The sequence below is a fragment of the Mercenaria mercenaria genome, chromosome 6 (genome assembly GCF_021730395.1).
Source record: "Mercenaria mercenaria strain notata chromosome 6, MADL_Memer_1, whole genome shotgun sequence".
Taxonomy (NCBI): Eukaryota; Metazoa; Mollusca; class Bivalvia; order Venerida; family Veneridae; genus Mercenaria; species Mercenaria mercenaria.
In genome coordinates this window covers 21,254,171-21,272,880 of record NC_069366.1, presented here as the reverse complement: position 1 = coordinate 21,272,880, position 18,710 = coordinate 21,254,171, and the positions used below count along the sequence as shown (strand labels likewise).

At 36.4% G+C, this 18,710-nt stretch overlaps 1 protein-coding gene across 2 annotated transcripts in view; it reads right to left on the bottom strand.

Annotated features, from left to right (window-relative positions):
• The window catches only part of LOC123549455 (exocyst complex component 2-like), a 51,628-nt gene that overhangs the window by 31,484 nt on the left and 1,434 nt on the right, over positions 1 to 18,710 (bottom strand). The window contains exons 2-16 of one of the 2 annotated variants that reach the window (XM_053545352.1): positions 18,445 to 18,570; positions 18,077 to 18,186; positions 17,629 to 17,799; positions 16,953 to 17,129; positions 7,237 to 7,306; positions 6,472 to 6,596; positions 5,679 to 5,750; positions 5,011 to 5,156; positions 4,694 to 4,775; positions 3,661 to 3,763; positions 3,049 to 3,218; positions 2,751 to 2,783; positions 1,984 to 2,111; positions 1,289 to 1,336; positions 313 to 482 (exon numbers count right to left, since the gene is read on the bottom strand). In XM_053545352.1, coding sequence (XP_053401327.1) covers positions 313 to 482; positions 1,289 to 1,336; positions 1,984 to 2,111; positions 2,751 to 2,783; positions 3,049 to 3,218; positions 3,661 to 3,763; positions 4,694 to 4,775; positions 5,011 to 5,156; positions 5,679 to 5,750; positions 6,472 to 6,596; positions 7,237 to 7,306; positions 16,953 to 17,129; positions 17,629 to 17,799; positions 18,077 to 18,185 — 1,604 coding nt within the window. In that variant the 5' untranslated portion in view covers position 18,186; positions 18,445 to 18,570. The remainder of the gene's footprint in view (positions 1 to 312; positions 483 to 1,288; positions 1,337 to 1,983; positions 2,112 to 2,750; positions 2,784 to 3,048; positions 3,219 to 3,660; positions 3,764 to 4,693; positions 4,776 to 5,010; positions 5,157 to 5,678; positions 5,751 to 6,471; positions 6,597 to 7,236; positions 7,307 to 16,952; positions 17,130 to 17,628; positions 17,800 to 18,076; positions 18,187 to 18,444; positions 18,571 to 18,710) is intronic. The other variant, XM_053545351.1, reaches the window with a different exon arrangement.

Below are 18,710 nucleotides of genomic sequence, written 5' to 3'. Positions count from 1 at the left end.
CTGTTAGTTACTGAGAAATAGTTGCAGACGGACATTTTTTATTAAATCAAGGGCAATAACTCTGAGGGAAATTGACCAATCAAAAAAAAAACTTGACGGGCATCATCGCAGTATGTTGGTTCATGTTTATTTCAAGTTTCATGAAATTCTACCAAGTAGTTACTGAGAAATGGCTGCGGACGGACGGACGGACGGACTGACGGACGGACTGACGGACGGACAACGCCATTTCAATACCCCCCTCCCGATTTCATCGGCGGGGGATAAAAATAGGTCTAGTATACCTTTAAATCATGCCTATATAAAGCCTACCTCACATATCTGACACAATGGGGCAGCCAGGCTCCTGGAATATCCTTCTTACTCTCTGGCCACATTCCATACTCTTGCAAGCCTTCCTCTGGAACATTCTCCAATGACTTAGGAAGAAATGCCGCTCTTACAATATTTGAGAAATATTTTATAGTTGAAGACACCATTTGCTGAAAGAACAAAACAAATTTACAAATCATGATAATTATCCTTAGTTTTGAATTAAAGGGTAAGTCCTGTTACATGATTTTCAATGAGTAATATTTGAGCCGCGCCATGAAAAAACCAACATAGTGCCTTTGCAACCAACATGATCTAGACTAGCCTGAGCATCTGCGCAGTCTGGTCAGGATCCATGCTGTTCACTAACGGTTTCCTTAATTGCAATAGGCTTTGAAAGTGAACTGCATCGATCCTGACCACACTTTGCGGATGCGCAGGCTGGTCTGGATTCATGCTGGTCGCAAACGCACTATGTTGGTTTTCTCATGGTGCAGCTCATTTATCATACAATTCATAGAAACATAACTTTCAATGCATTCCATTACTATGTAACAATAATTCTAGAACATTTAACTGCTTTACTGAGTCTGCCTGCTTAGCTTAAGACGGAAAGAGCAGATTTATGGATCAAGGGGCCGTGAGTTCAATCCCTGGGCAAGACATATGTTCTTCCTGATGACTGATAAAACACATTGTGTCAGAAATCATTCATCCTCCACCTCTGATTCATGTGGAGAAGTTGAAAGTTTCTTGTGGAAAACAGGTTAGTACTGCTACAGAACCTAGGAAAGCTGGTTAGGATAACTGCTGACAATTGATTAACAAATATACAGATAAAAAATGGCATTAAACCCTAAACAAAGAAGCAAGCAAAATTGCTTTTTTGAATTATTGGAATACTCAAGAGTAATACATCTTGCATATTTGCAGCAAATAATTTAACCCCTCTTATATCTATTCAAAAGTAATTTACCTTAAATGTGTTATATTTGGTTTGATCTGGCTTACTTGGTTTTCCTTCCTGAAAATAGCAGGCATCATTATCATGAAAAGATAACTAAATATTACCCTATTAAATCTTCTTAAATTTGCAGAACAGAATGTGACTTCTAATCTTTTTTAATGTTTGACATAAACCTGGAAATTTAAGTGAAAAATGATTAAAAGTAGATTATTACAACAGGCCATATACAAAGTCTGAGGGCCTCAAGCTGCCAGGTACAGACATTAGCAAGATAACAAGAATGGTCTTAAGCTCATTTATCATATTGCAATCTGCTTTCATCTTGTGTATATGAGCCGTGCCATGAGAAAACCAACATAGTGGCTTTGCAACCGGCATGGATCCAGACCAGCCTGCGCATCTGCGCAGTCTGGTCAGGATCTATGCTGTTCGCTAACGGTTTCTCTAATTGCTATAGGCATTGAAAGCAAACAGCATGGATCCTGAACAGACTGCGCGAATGCGCAGGCTGGTCTGGATCCATGCTGGTTGCAAAGCCACTATGTTGGTTTTCTCATGACATGGCTCATATAGTTTTTTTTCTAGCTGGCAATAAAAGTCTCAGATAGTATCATTAAATATTAAATCAGCTTTTCTTTAATTTCTACCTACGATGAACGTAAGAGTTCCAGATTAGTGTACAATTATGTTGGTGCCCAGCTTACCTCTTTGACAGTAAGGGAACCAGCAATGTAAGCCTGTCCAAGTTTCCAAAACTCTGGAAAATTATTTGTCATAATCTCAGTCAACTCCTCTACAAATAAAACTTTCTGTGGGGTCTTGAACTTCCAACCTAGAATTATTAAAGAAGTTTACACATATAGTGACATAAAACCTTCCTTTAACAGGTCTTATTTTCAAACTTAATCTGTGAAGGAAGACCCAATGCAGTTCTCAATAAGGTTTTAAACAGAGATAGTCATTTGGGATGAACCAACAACCTCCTGCAAGCCAACTGGATGGCTTTCTCATAATGAAGTCAATCCATCAATGGGCTCAAACTCACAGCATGAGCCACTGTTGATACTAATCATTACAAGTTATATTGACAAAAGTTGAAAAAAAGACATACACTAACTGGAAATAAAGCAAATGTTCCTTACCAAGTGGTTACAGGTTTAAATCCCTCTGGGTAAAATTTTTTGAGGGGTAATGAAAATTTCTGACACTGGTGTCAGAACTGTAGAAAAAACTCATAAAGTGTTATCAACATACAGTTCAAGTACCGACTGCTCAAACAAAACATATCATACTCTTAAGTACATCTTGCACATGACAGACATAACTAATTCTAAAAAATAAAAAACAGTCTTTAATTGAATGCCGTTTCTCCTTAATACCCTTTGTCCAGAATTCAAGTTAAATACAAGTTATAAATAATTTATTATTTCTTCAGATATCTGAATGAATGCAGCGTCAGTTAACAGTTTACCTCCTTCTCCCAGATAGGCCGAGTTTCTTGAACCTGAAATGAAAATTAAAATTTTAAGCAACAAAAACATACCTCCAATAATAAACAAGATTGTCTGCAATGCCAACTACACCTCATCTGAGATATATACTTGCAATAATGCAAAACAATACAACTGTATGTGATGTAGATAAAGATCTATCTTTATAATCACATACTGACAGAATGACTTTTCAAATTCTATTCATTTTCTTTGATGGAAAATAAAAAATGACAGTAAAATTCAATTTAAATTTGATTGAATTTTATGATGACAAACCTCTAGTGTATAGCACCTGGGCAGTATTTGAAGAGTTTCTTTGACTAGATTCATCTGGTTCACTGATGTGATGTTCCTTACACTCTGTGAGTAACGCTGTAAACCACTGCTGCTGGTTCTGTATACATTCCCACGCTGGATCCCCTTTACACTCTAAATGAGTTAGGTATCTGCAACAAACAAAATCAAATCATTAAATTGTACTTGTCTTTCTCTGTTTTTAGCTCCTATGGCCACTAACAGCTGTCAAGCAGAAACATATGGATAAAACTGACAGAGGTCCATATAAGGATGCTACAGACCAAGTTTACTGAAGATCCATCAACTGATTCACAAGAAGAATTTGTTTAAAGATTATTTTCCTTTTTTTTTTTACTCTGGTAGACCCTAAACAGGTCCAATCCAAACCATCTGAAAAATAATAAAAGGGTGCTATAGAACAAGCTAAAACAAACTTTTTTCATAAAAACTATTTTCAACAAATGATCAACAAATGAACAACAAGCCAACTGTAAGCTCCAGTGATGTTCTGTTTTGATTATATATTTGTTTGTCCTTTTCATTCACTCTGACAGTCACTTTAGCAGGAGAGAAAATTAATCAATACTGAACCTGATGACTCTCTTCTGTTCTTCCAGTGTGTTGGGAAGTTTCAGCAATTTGGCATGTAACATGTCTCTGAAAGCATGAACTCTCTCCTCTACTTCTTTGTATACTGTAAATGAATAACACCAAATTCTTAACTATTACAGTATCAAACAAAATTTCAGTCTCACTATATGACTCGAATTACGGCTGTCCTATACAGGCCATTTCTCTGTTTGCAAAGGTAACAAGTTAACAAGTATATAACTGACCTAACAAACGTCTGAGGCAGGACTAGTGTAACTGCAATCTCAGGGGCCGCAAAATCTGATTTTGACTTACTTGTTAATTTTGCCAAGAGCTATTTTCTACTTGTTCTTATAATGGTTATATAGTAAAATATGGTGAAATTCTGCTTGCCGGTATGGGCTTTCGAACAAGCTGGGCAAGTCGGACAATTTTGCATTCCTGACCTTACAACGTGTTTCAATATCCAAAACGGTGGTTAAAGCCCCTGCGTAAGCCATGTAGGAGTTTAGTTTGCTCCTACCCTGGAGGTTAAAAACTATGGAATCAAGTCCATGGAAGGGGAGAACTTGGATGTGATATCCCAAACAGACATATAAGATAGAAAGACTAGATTTCATTTCAGGAAGCTGTCATTGAAGAATTTAGAAACAAAGGTTTGAAAAAGTTTTCTGCAAATGTTACATGAAACCAAAAAGATAGTAGAATGAACAAAATTAGCAGAGTCATTTTCTTTTAACAGGGGCAAATATAAGTTACACTCATACCAAATTGGACAGGGTGTAGATTATGAACGTATGTAACAACCATCAAATAGACAGTACAATGTGTACAATGGCTGCATATCCGGTTTGTTGATATGTATGATTGTGCGTAAAATATGTACCACCAACTGCCAAGTACATACCAAGCTTTTAAAAATAACCCACAGATGTCATTGTGTAAGCTTAAATCTTAGGGATAGCTGCATGGAGATACCTTATACATTGTATATACAAAATAAATAAGACTGCTCTTGAGTTTACAAACTCACCTGTCTGGAAAACTTTGACTTGTGTTTCTGCAAAGAGTGATCTAGCTCTAACATAGTCATTGATCACCAGATTGTAATCTCCCTGAAATCATGGTAAAATACAGCATCATTTCTATACCGAGTAAAATCAGAAATACAATTTTCACTTTTTTTCTTTTATTGAGCAAAATTGTTCCGTTCATCCTCGTGAAAAATCAGACTTTCATTACTTTTACTGGAAACACTTTTAGATTAAAAGAATATTAAATGTAAGAAATTCTTAACATATGGACTGGAAGTTTCTTTTAATTTGTTTCTTTCATATATTTTACTCTTACCTTCTGAATGTTTCTCTCTATATTGAGTGGTAGATAGAAGAGAAATTTAAACCTCTGTAAAACATTGAGAGCATTTCTTGTAGCATCAGCTTTGTCTTTACGTCCCAATACATCTTGAAATAACCCATCAGCACAAGATTTAGCCTCTAAAATGACATAAATATAGAAAAATATAATGATCTGGAATATAAAGTTGTAAGAAAAAGCCAAATTTTACTTTGAATTACCTTGCATATATTACCTTAATCTTAAATTAACAACATCTTACTTTTAATGCAGTACTAATGAAACAGAACAGCTGGAATTCAAAACAAGAGCTGCGTTTTCAAAACGTAAAATAATCCCTATGGGGTTATGACCATAGAGGTTCTAAATTCAAGGGTGAAGATCATATGGTGGGCAAGGTTATCTATATACAGGTCAGTTTGTAGGTCTTGCCACAAAGTTTGTTGTAAAGTAATCATTGTTTACTAGGGTATCCTGGTACATGCAGGCAGTTGTTCACTTGGTATCACAGTCTGGCATTTCTACTGATCTCACTTCTAACTTTACCTCAGTAACTTACTATGCATAGTATTATGTTTAACTGTTGTTCTTGTTTAAGTAAATCATACAAAGCTATATACCATTAATAATGATGAAAAAATAAAGTTATGATATAGACTTACGCATCAGAGATACTGCGTATGAACTGATACATTCTCTCTGAATATCATCCTCGGTAAACTTCTCATACATTGCTAGACAAAATGAGAAAACACACAAAACTAGCTAATCAACTAAAAATATTTTACATTAAGTTGGTGATGGTATTTACTTCCTACTTTGTTTAAATTTGTTCAAAATCAAAATATGTGAAATGTTATCAGTAACTAAACTTCTCCACAAGTATTTTACATACTAATAGTATAAATGCAAGCATGCTTATTTTTACTGCCATTGAATAAACTATACACTGCAGTGTGACATAACTTCTAGTAAATATCAATATAGTTGGCAGTATTTTACAGTTATAACTTTATAATTGATCTAGAATATTCATCAATGATACTGAATATATCACTGTGAGGTTTGATGACTCCGGGTCAAATACTTTCTGAGATATGAACGACACAAATTGGGACAGACGAAAAGATGGACGGATGTTCCTACATATGGGTATTTATGTGGCTATGCTTTTCTTCTTTCTATTGTTCCTTTAGCCATGTAAAAGAAAAAAAGCCACATACAACCCTACAGAATGCATGACATCAAAGAAGTAGTACAGTTACTCATTGTTCCTATAGCCACCTAAGTATGTAAATGTAAGCTAGGACAGATTGATGGACAAGGGCAATTCTAAGCGCCACATAAACATTTTGGGGAGCACAATTAATGGCACATACAATAATTTTTGACAGAAGAAACAATTTGTAATAGTCTTTAATAACTACACAATAATTATGAAGCATGTGTCCTTACTTTCTAAGCTGTCAAGGCAGTCCAATATAGCTCCAATGTTTGTCTTTACAAATGCTATTGGTCCCTCTGATCTGGTTCTTGCACTCAAACGCATATTGTTCAAGCCTAACTTCAGGTCATCAAAACTGCAGCAGACAGGTAAGTACATTAACACCGATAGTAAGATACTAGAGTATTTACACTACTAACCGACAAAAATTTAACTCAGTAAGACTCGGTGTAGCCTTCTGTAGTTTGAAAAAAAAAAAAAAAAAAAAGGAGTAAAAATACAAACTGTGATATCAAAACTTTTCATGGAGGACTAATGTTCATGGATTTCGTGGTTGAGCCTATCCATGACATTTAATCCCAATCCCATTCAATTTATGTTCAAAGGTCAAAAACACAAATTTATATCCCTATGAAATATCTGTTATGGTCAAAAACCAAGAATTTCTATGCCCACAAAATTAAATGAGTTTACAGTATAATACTCCAAAATTGCAATTAAATAAAAGTGGGTTAGAAGGATATTTGCCAAACTTCAGTCATAATTATTATGGTACTTCTTACCAGTCTAAAATTATGACCTTTATTTTTCTGACATCATTGATAAAGCAACTACCGGTAGATTAAATATTTTCTTTACACAAGATTTCTACAACTACATAAAATCATGCCATAGCTATATGGATACTATTCCTGCCTCATGTGTTCATTAATGTGTAATGTTCATGTGTTTGTGGCACACTGTGGATAAACAAACGGTACACACTGTTTACCTACCTGGCCATTTGATGTGTTTCCAACAGGTACCAGGCAGGTGAGAAATTCTCCAGAGACATGTTACCAGAACCTACAAGTGAAACATGGTCAAAAATTTGTATTTATATAATTCACAAACCAAACTTCAGTATTATGTTAAAAGAGTTGTTCTTATTATTACATGTATCATCTTCATGTAAACTACTACCACTACCATCAACAAGAGCTGTCTCCATAGGATGACATATGCCCCCAATGGCACTTTGAATGAATAGTTATGGCCGATGTTAGAGTTTAGGACCTTTGACCTACGGAGCTGCGTCTTGCGCGCGACATGTCGTCTTACTGTGTCACACATTCATGCATAGTTATTTTAAAATCCATGCATGAATGACAAAGATATGGACCGGACATGCCCATCAATGCACTATCATGAAAAATGACCTTTAACGTCTAAGTGTGACCTTGACCTTTGAGCTACAGACCTGGGTCTTGCGTGTGACACGTTGTTTTACTGTGGTACACATTCATGCCAAGTTATTTGAAAATCCATCCATCGATGACAAAGATATGGGCCGAACACGCCCATCAATGCACTATCCTTTAATGTCTAAGTGTGACCTTGACCTTTGAGCTACGAACCTGGGTCTTGCGCACGACATGTTGTCCTCCTGTGGTACACATTCATGCCAAGTTATTTGAAAATCCATCCATTGATGACAAAGATATTGGCCGGACACGCCCATCAATGCACTATCCTTTAACGTCTAAGTGTGACCTTGACCTTTGAGCTACAGACCTGGGTCTTGCGCGCGACATGTCGTCTTACTGTGGTACACATTCATGCCAAGTTATTTGAAAATCCATCCATCGATGACAAAGATATGGACCGGACAGGCCCATCAATGCACTATCCTTTAATGTCTAAGTGTGACCTTGACCTTTGAGCCACGGACCTGGGTCTTGCGCGCGCCACGTCGTCTTACTGTGGTACACATTCACGCCAAGTTATTTGAAAATACATCCATCGATGACAAAGATATAGACCAGACACGAAAATTGCGGACAGACCAACAGACTGACAGTTCAAAAACTATATGCCTCCCTTCGGGGGCATAAAAACTCAAGGGTTTCCTTAAGGGCTAGGGAGTGGAGATTTCTTCCTGCTATAGTGGTCTGAACACCGGTTACTTTCCCTCAGTGTAGAAAATAAAGTTCTAAACTGAAGGACTCCAAGACCACCCTCTACTTTTCGGCTTCTATGATAAATTGAATCCCTGAGAATTACTACAGAATTACTACCAGGCACCACTATTCAAATCCTAATACCCAACAACTTTATAAAACAAGAGGGCCATGACTGCCCTATATCGCTCACCTGAGTTAAATTGCTCAAAATGATATGATCAAGTTTTGACATCGAGCACATAAGTATACACATTTAAAATCATCAGGATAAATATTTTCTTGTAACAGTCCCTTTTGACCTAGTAAGGGCCAATTTCAATACCAAGTTTGAGGGTCCTAGGCTCAAATGCTGCATTTTTGTACTAGCATGACTATTCCTTACCCTGGAAGACTTAAATAACATCTGAAACCAATCTCATTTGATGGTGCTGTGATATATTCATTTACATAAAAGAAAGGGAGGTAATTTGTCATAAATTCAGTCAAAAGTTAGTTATCTACCCTGATTGTCTGAGCCCATCTGATGGCATAAACGACATTTCAAATCAGTATCTTCATTGGTTACTGAGATACACCCATTTTAATTTGAAACAATGGGAGGTAATTTGACACAAAATCAGTCCATAGCTATCTACCCTGATTACCTCAAGCCAACTAAAGACAATAATAAAATTTCAAATGAGTTCTATAAATATTTACGGAGATAAATCCATTTTTATTAAAATCAGGGGAGGTAATCATGCATTGGTATACACATGCAGAAGATACGGAGTACATGCCTATACAACAATATATTAGAAAAGTATTCATATCAATAAATGTTAAATCAAGAGTTATCTAACATGACTATTACTTACCATGGAAGACATAAATAACATTTCAAACCAATCTAATTAGAAGCTGCTACTGTGTATTCACTTAGATAAAAAAATAAAAGGAGGTAATTTGTCAAAAATTCAGTCAATATGTATCTTCACTGACTGTCCAAGTCTATCTGTTGACATATATGGAATTTCAGATCAGTATCTTCATTAGTTACAGAGATATGCCATTTTAATTTGAAACAAGAGCCATGTTAGACATGGCCAATCCCCCGCCGGGCATATTATAATTGAAGGCTAAAGTTCCTTGCAAGTTAGTGTCTGAAAGTATTCATTTTGGGAGAAGCTTTGAAAAACTGTTTAGTTGTGGTCCACATCAGGGGTTTTAAAGATGTGGAAGAAAGAATTATTCAGTGGTGAGGTGGTTTACTGCTAAATTTTATTAATTTTCATGAACAGTATAGCTGTATGATGTTTTTCTATATGACTACTGTAAAAAGAAGGAATGGAAAGCTAACAGGAAACAAGAGTGCCAGAATGTCACAATCTATGCCCGTCACAGCAAATTTCTTTACTCTAGCAGCTGTATTTGCAAATGGAATTTTAATTTTGTGGTTGTTTAGTAATCATTGTAAGTCTTTTGTTTTTCTAAGTCCACAAAAAAACTCCTTACCAGGTAGAGATGTCTTAAAATACACCTAAAATTGGAAAGTAACATCCAGGTTGTACTACAGAAAAGTGGTCTTGTTATTTCCCTGTGGTCAATTATAAAAATGTTACAACAAAAGTTTTTATAGTAACAACTAATGGAAGTTAATCTTTAAAAAAAAAAAAAAAAAAATTGTAAGTCCACACAAAAGTCTTTACTAGGTACAGATTGGTCAAAATACACCTCAAAATTGGATGTGGCATGCATGTTGTACTACTGAAAAGTGGTCTCGATTTTTCCCTACGACTAGTAATGAAAAAGTTACAATAAAAGCTATTTAAAGTAACAACAAAGGGAAGTAATTCTAAAGAAGGGAACTGCGCAGGTTACTGTAATTATAATTGTATAATTGTGCCAAGTTACATCAAAATCCCTCCATGCATGAAGAAGAAATGCTTCGGACAAAGTCATTCTTGCATCTGACCTTTGGCCTCTAAGAATGACCTTGACCTTAGACCTAGGGACCTGGAGTTCGTTTCATCAAAGTTCCTAGGACAAAATTTCATCTTAAGTCCTACATTTTGCCCAAAATGCGTTTCATCAAAATTCCTAAAGTTTTTCCTAAGTGCAAAATGGTCCTAACTTAGGAGTGCTCATGGGTTATCCTAAGTGCAAATTGTTGGATGCTAAGTACATCTACACAATAATTACTTGTAATTAGGGCTTTTTTAATTGTCTTCTTCTAATAAAAATGGAATACTATTTAGAGCTTCAGCTTTGTCAGAAATGCTTTAAAAGATGGCGCCTCCAAATTTATCATTTTCCTTATAATCTTGGAAAACAGCGAAGCAGTAATACACCGTGCGTTAGTGTAGCTACTAGCATTTAGGAGTGACCTGTCGCTTTTATTAATAGATTTGAAAGGTTACTGGAATAAACCACTTCAGTAAAGGGATACCCTACCTTTTTATAACTTATTTCTATAATAAATATTTAAATTACTGCCTCTTCGAGATGGAGATGCAGTGGTGCAGTGGTAAGCGTGACGGCTCTAGAATCTAACTTTTGTGGGTTCGAATTCCAACGGAGATCAATATTTTTTTTATTTTTTTTTCATTTTATGTTTTGGTAACATACATTTAAAATGATAATAATGTTAAAGATGTATTTGAATTGCATTACTTGTATCATTTTGCTATTTTCGCATATAACATAGGTTTTTCAAATATCCTTTTGTTTGTGAATTATTCAACATGGTTGACATAGCTCTTTGACAGTTCGGTCATTCGACTAGCTGATGACACTTACTCGGAGGGAACCGACACCGCCAGGGAGTGTAAGGATGCTCCATTGGGTGCGTGTGTTTGAAATGTATTGAAATTGTATGAATGGAATGAAAAATGAAATTGAAATGACAAAATAAAATGAAACAAAAAACATGAAAAATATAAATAAAACAAACTCAATCATAAAACAAATCGCCCTGTTTGAGATTTGAACCCACAGCCTCTTAATCGCAAAAGTTGAATCACTAGTAAGATCCCTCAATTCTACCAACTGAGCTATCAATGCGAATTCGATCTACTGAGTATTCAAAATTTATTTATAGTTTTAAATAAGTCAAATATCTTGCAAACCCTTATTTAATAAATGGAACAGTCTGGAAAATCCAAATCTAAAAATACAAGGCAGTCTGAAAGACAGCTAAATCCCCGCCACTGCTATGGATAGTGAAAGGGGTAAACCTTTGATTTTAGCTGTGACCTTGACCTGGAACCGACAAGGCTGACTCATGGGTTCTGCACATCGTCTTGATAAGGTGATCATTTGACCAAAGTTTCATGAAAATCCTTTAAGGGGTTTAGTAGATATGGACCGGACATGATTTTGTTACGGACGGAAGGACGGACGGACGCAGACCATTCCTATAATCCCTCCGCCATGGCGGGGGATTAAAAAGCGACAGGTCACCCCTAATGCCGGTGTAATGAAGTTTTTCGACCCCCATAGAATAACGACCCCCCGGTCATTATTCTATAGAAAATGTGACTCCTTTCCTGTAAAATATTGACTCCCCTTATAAACAAGAGCACCGCCTTGCGGGTGCTGACGCTCATCTGATTTTTTTTGTGTAATAGAAATATTGTCCTACCCATGATTTTCTAAGTCTAAAAAGGGCCATCATTCTTGCAAAAAGCAGGATAGAGTTATGTTTCTTGATGTACAGTGTCCACTTATGATGGTGAAAAACTGTTGCAAGTTTTAAAGCAATAGCTTTGATAGTTTATGAGAAAAGTTGACTTAAACACAATACTCAACCAAGAAAATGATTTTCTAAGTCCAAAAGGGGCAATAATTATTGCAAAAAGCTGGATGGAGTTATGTTGCTTGCTGTACAGGGTCAGCTTATGATGGTGAAAAGTGTTGCAAGTTTCAAAGCAATAGCTTTGATAGTTAAGAGAAAAAGTTGACCTAAACATAAAACTTAACCAAGAAATCTGATATTTTCTAAGTCCAAAAGGGGCCATAAATCTTGCAAAAAGCAGGACGGAGTTATGTTTCTTGCTATACAGGTCAACTTATGATGTGAACAAGTGTTGCAAGTTTTTAAAGCAATAGCTTTGATAGTTTAGGATAAAAGCTGACCTAAACATAAAACTTAACCAAGAAAACTGATTTTCTAAGTCCAAAAGGGGCAATAAATCTTGCAAAAAGCAAGATGGAGTTATGTTTCTTGATGTACAGGGTCTGCTTATGATGGTAAACAAGTATTCCAAGTTTCAAAGCAATAGCTTTGATAGTTTAGAAGAAAAGTTGACCTAAACATAAAACTTAACCAAGAAATCTGATATTTTCTAAGTACAAAAGGGGCCATAAATCTTGCAAAAAGCAAGATGGAGTTATGTTTCTTGCTATACAGGGTCAGCTTATGATGGTGAACAAGTATTCCAAGTTTCAAAGCAATAGCTTTGATAGTTTAGGAGAAAAGCTGACCTAAACATAAAACTTAACCAGGCAACGCCGACGCAGACGCCGACGCCGACGCCGACAACCGCTCAAGTGATGACAATAACTCATCATTTTTTTTCAAAAAATCAGATGAGCTAAAAACTGACTCCCTTTGAAAACTCTATAGAATAACGGCCCCCCCCCCCGCCCCCGGTCATTATTCTATAGAAAAACTGACCCCTCAAAGTAAAATACTGACTCCCTTCGAATCTCAAAGAATAACGACCCCGGTTATTATTCTATAGAAAAAGTGACTCCTTCCATATAAAATACTCACTGCCAAAATTACTACATTCGAACTCTCATACAATATCGATTCCCGGACATTATTCTATTTAAAAAAGTTACTCTTTCCGTGTAAAACACCGGCTCCTAAAAAGACTTTCGATGACAATATCTATTAAAAAATGATTCCCACCAAACCTAACGGACAATTTTACTAGATCTACAACTCTAATACCCTCACTGCCAATAGTTAACATTTTGATTGTACTAATACTACTGGTGTCGCTACTTCTATTGCTATTACTACATGTACTTCTTCTTCTACTACTACTACTACTACTACTTCTACTACTACTACTACAACTGCTACTACTGATACTACTATACCTGCTTCCACTTATACGTCTTGTACATCTACCACTTCTTCTCCTGCTGCTGTTGTTGCTGTCACTTATTCCTCTGCTGCTGCTGCTGCCGCTGCCGCTGCCTCTGCCACTACTACTACTACTACTACTACTACTACTACTACTACTACTACTTTCTATTGTTGCCGCGACCATACTTTACTGCCACTGCTAAGTATTGCAACTTCTATTAATACTCAGTTCTATGCTAGCAGTTTCTTGTGCAGTTTTCTTCTGAAGAATTACATCATACCGAAGTTTGCAGGGATTATTGACACTGGTGTGTTTTGTGAACGTATTGTGAATTGTTATTTTCCTGAAAAAAAAATGTATACACCAAGATACAGCGTCTAGAAATAGAATCCCTTTTCCCGTTGCGGAATGCTCTGATTTCTGTGTCAAGTGATGGTATCTGGGGCTAATGGTCAAACGGAAAGACGGGCGGACAAGGGCAAATCTATATGCCCCCCTCCCCTGAGTGGGGGCATAAAATACAGCAATTAGGCGTAAGATACACGAGTTATCACTTAATTTGACCAAATGACCGGGGGTCGTTTTTTTATGGGAGTCAATATTCTTCGTGAGGTTCAGTTTACTTCACATGGGGGAGTCATAGTACTATGATCTGGAGGTCATAATACTATGACCGGGGGGTCATTTTTTCTATAGAATAATGACCAGGGGGTCATTATTCTATGGGGGTCGAAATACTTCATTACACCTGCCTGAAAAATCGATACAGAGAGTAACTGTCCAGGGAGACAAATCTGCCATAAACAACTCTGTCTAGTCACGAATAAGTGCAACGCCAACGGCAGCAATAATTTCCGAGTAGAGCTACTTATTATCATTTTGTCATTATTAAACAATATTTTTGTATAATTTTGGTTGAAAAAATAATGAGACTGCAATCCGCCGACACAAAGATATTCTGATAAATATAGAGCTAGTCTAAATTGCCAGAAAAAAACCAAGTTTCCCAATCATAGTATAATCTACGTAGAATCTAGATCTACATTTATTGGTAAACTAAAAGTATGTCACCTCAAAATCAGCCATATATTTTTTACATATATTTGGGTTAGAGCTATAATCTTAACACTGGATGTTGATTTCAACGGGGTCCGTTGATTTTACTTCCTTCGGAAGAGTAACTCCTAAGTCGGTATTTTGTCTTAGGAACTTTTGTTGAAACGCACTTAAGAAAATCTTAAGAAGATCCTAGGAGCGGTCCTACAATAAAAATCCTAGGAACTTTGATGAAACGCTCCCCTGGTTCTTGCGCATGACACTCTGTCTTGTGGTGGTGAACATTTGTGCCAAGTTATATCAAAATCCCTCTATGCATGAAGAAGAAGTGCTCCGGACAAGGTTTTCATTCTTGTATCCTTTGACCTCTAAGTGTGACCTTGACCTTAGAACTAGGGACCTGGTTCTTGCGCAAGACACTCCATCTCGTGGTGGTGAACATATGTGCCAAGAAATATCAAAATCCCTCCATGCATGAAAAAGATATGCTGCGGACAAATTTTTTTAAGAAAATATGATAAAGGGGAATAACTCAAAAAGTAGGCAAGGTAGAGTTATTGTTCTTGCACAATGCACGTCCTCCCAATGTGTTCTATTAGTGTATGAAGTTTGAAGAAAATCCCTCCAGTACTTTTGGAGTTATGCTCCAGACAAAATTTTTAAAGAAAATATGATAAAGGGGAATAACTCAAAAAATAGGCAGGGTAGAGTTATTGTTCTTGCACACTGCACTTCCTCTCAATGTGTTCTATCAGTGTATGAAGTTTGAAGAAAATCACTCCAGTACTTTCGGAGTTATGCTCCGGACAATTTTTTTTAAGAAAATATGATAAAGGGGAATAACTAAAAAAATAGGCAAGGTAGAGTTATTGTTCTTGCACACTGCACTGCCTCCCAATGTGTTCTATCAGTGTATGAAGTTTGAAGAAAATCCCTCCAGTACTTTTGGAGTTATGCTCCGGACAAAGATCGTAGCGGACGGACGGACGGACGCACGCACGGACTGAGAGCATTTCTAATATCCCCTTCGCCTTTGGCGGGGGGATAAATGGAGGTAATCTGACCTAAGATCAGTCCATAATTCTCTACCCTGATTGTCTCAGTCCAACTAATGACAATAATGAAATTTCAAATGAGTCGTATAACTTACTGATATAAATCCATTTTGATTACAATGGGGAGGTAATCAGATATAAAATAACTCTGGAACCTACGATTGGATCTGATAGATTCGTCATGGAATCCAAGATTTATTGTTGTCGAAGATATTTTGCAATGCTGTATCAAATCAAAACATAAATAAAGTCTCTATATGGCCGCAAAAGCCAAAATAGCAAATTTTGGCCCTTTAAGGGGCCATAACTCTGAAACCCATGATGGGATCTGGCCAGTTTTCGAAAGGAACTGAGATATTATGCCAGTACAAGTTGTGTGCAAGTTTGATTAAAGTTGATTGCAAAATGTGATCTCTAGCGTGTTCACAAGCCAAAAATAGCAAATTTTGGCTCTTTAAGGGGCCATAGCTCTGCAACCCATGATGGGATCTAGCCAGTTTTCGAAAGGAACCAAGATATTATGCCAATACAAGTTGTGTGCACAAACATTAAGGTTACGAAGCAGGCCTTGAGAAACAAAAATCAAACAACACCAAATCATAGAAAGAAAGATTTGTTTGACATGAAAATTGAACAGCATGTAAAACATGTATATTACTTTACGAAACAAGTCTCAGTATACTGACACAAACATTGAATTCCAGAAAATGACTGCCTATTGGGGCCCCACTTCCGGACAGTCAAACGCCTTTAAAAACTCACCATTTTCAAAGAACTGTTACACATGTTCATTTTGATGCATTTGCAATAGCGTGCGAGTGATGAAATTTCACATAACAAGGTGGAACACAGTTTTAAGCAATTGTTTATCTTTATTTCTTTACAAATGGCATTCAATTTCAAAGGGAAACAACTTATTCTCGACGATTACTTAAAATAATCAGAAAAAGTTGTCTCCCGTTGAAAATGAAAGCCACTTGTACTTAAAATAATCGGAAAAAGTTGTCTCCCTTTGAAAATGAATACCAAGATACTGAGATATTATGCCCATACAAGTTATGTGCAAAAATTAAAAATGTAGTCTCTATCGTGTTCACAAGAAAACTCTGAACAGACGACGGACGGACGACAGACGACGGATGAAGGGTGATCACAAAAGCTCACCCTGTCACTAGGTGACAGGTGAGCTAACAAAGCCTTCTGAGACAACACAGTTTAGTTTGCATCAATTAGATTACACTGACAACCCCTTGTCCAGGGACGTTTACAAGTTAAGCTAATAATTTCTTACACACCGCCCTTCCTCTTTTTACTTGATTAAAATTTCTTTAAAAAGATTAAGAGAAAAAGGTCCTACACTCTGGAAAGAGTTCAAGCATCTCCTCTTCAGACTTTGCCCTCGTTCCTTCATTTGAAATTCCTAGTGGGTCGTCATCATCTTTTCCCGCCAAAGGAGATGTGTTGCCACGGCGACCAAGCTGATTAAGAACAGTCTGTGTTTCATCAATCCAAACAGCTGATTCTTGTAAAGGACCTGTAAGTTAAGCAATAACTAATAGAAATTGTCTTTTCCTACATTTGTCTTTTCCTTCCCAATCAATATAAACAAAAGGTTGCTCCTCTACAGAGATCGTTCCTCTAAAGAGGTTGTTCCTCTACAGAGATCGTTCCTCTAAAGAGGTTGTTCCTCTACAGAGATCGTTCCTCTAAAGAGGTTGTTCCTCTACAGAGATCGTTCCTCTAAAGAGTTTGTTCCTCTACAGAGATCGTTCCTCTAAAGAGGTTGTTCCTCTACAGAGATCGTTCCTCTAAAGAGGTTGTTCCTCTACAGAGATCGTTCCTCTAAAGAGTTTGTTCCTCTATAAATGTTTTTCCTCTATAGAAGTTGTTCCTGTAGAACTGTTGTTCTTTTAGAGAGGCTGTTCATCTACAGAGATCACTTTATGAAGAAAAAATATCTGCCTTTGTCAAGAGACATTTAGAAATACAGCTGAAAGTTTGTGAAAGTTGCTGTACTGTATTTATAAACTTACCGATTTGTATGAAGAAGCCCCTAAATCCAACAGTACAGCTCCCAACTCCACCAGACTTGGTACAAACAGTAATGTCACCTTTCCCTTTTCCAGATCCGGTTCGGGCAATTATTTTACTGCTAGACTTCCATTCTGCTGACAGCAAACAATCTACACCACAAATCTTTAAACCTGAAATCAGTTATGTGTAAATGAGTTCAATGTAGCACATTATTTGAAAATATTTATATTCTTCATGTTCTTTCTTAATCAATATTGTTAGAATAAAATGAATTTGTGTTCGTTTTAAAATAATACACTGTTACCTTATCAAAAAGCCAAATTCATGTTATATATTTCAAATAATTCCTGAAATACATAAGCCTTTACATATCAATCTCACAGCTGAGCACCTTAATGATTCATGCTAAGTTCCAAACATTTTTTATCTTTGTATGGAAATGTGTACCTATAAGATCCCTTGGATCATTGCCAAGATTTTCACCTCTAATTGTGACCCGTGTCCCTGGGGGTCCTTCCTTCGGTGAGACACCTGTGACAAGTGGTTGTGGTGCCATTCTACAAAACAGAAACACAATGTCAAAGTCAACTCTGAAAACAATAAATTCAAATCATTACAAAATAGCAAGGTATAGTTCTTAACCCTTACCTATACGGAAGGTCTAGGTAGTCAGCTCTATATATACATATCATATATGAACATGTAAATCATGGTACATGTAGCTGGCTCTTTAATAAACTGTATAATAAAGTATTATTAGATTAGTTAAATAAATTATATTTCTTGTGATTTATTATTTACTATTTGTGATTTACCTGTTTATTTCGCCATATTATTTTTCGCACTCATATCATATCGGCTGACATTTTGTTATGTTATCAGCAAATGATCACAGTGATGTTACCATCATCGGCGTGTTTAAATGGCATGTTTATAAATTCCTAAAATGAAGTTTTTAATGAAATTTTGTTGTTTGTTATGTAACAGGAGAAGAAAATGTGCAGGCCGATACAGGACTTGAACCTGTAAGTCAGATGCTCTACCAAATGAGCTAATCAGACAATCAATATCATAGACCAAT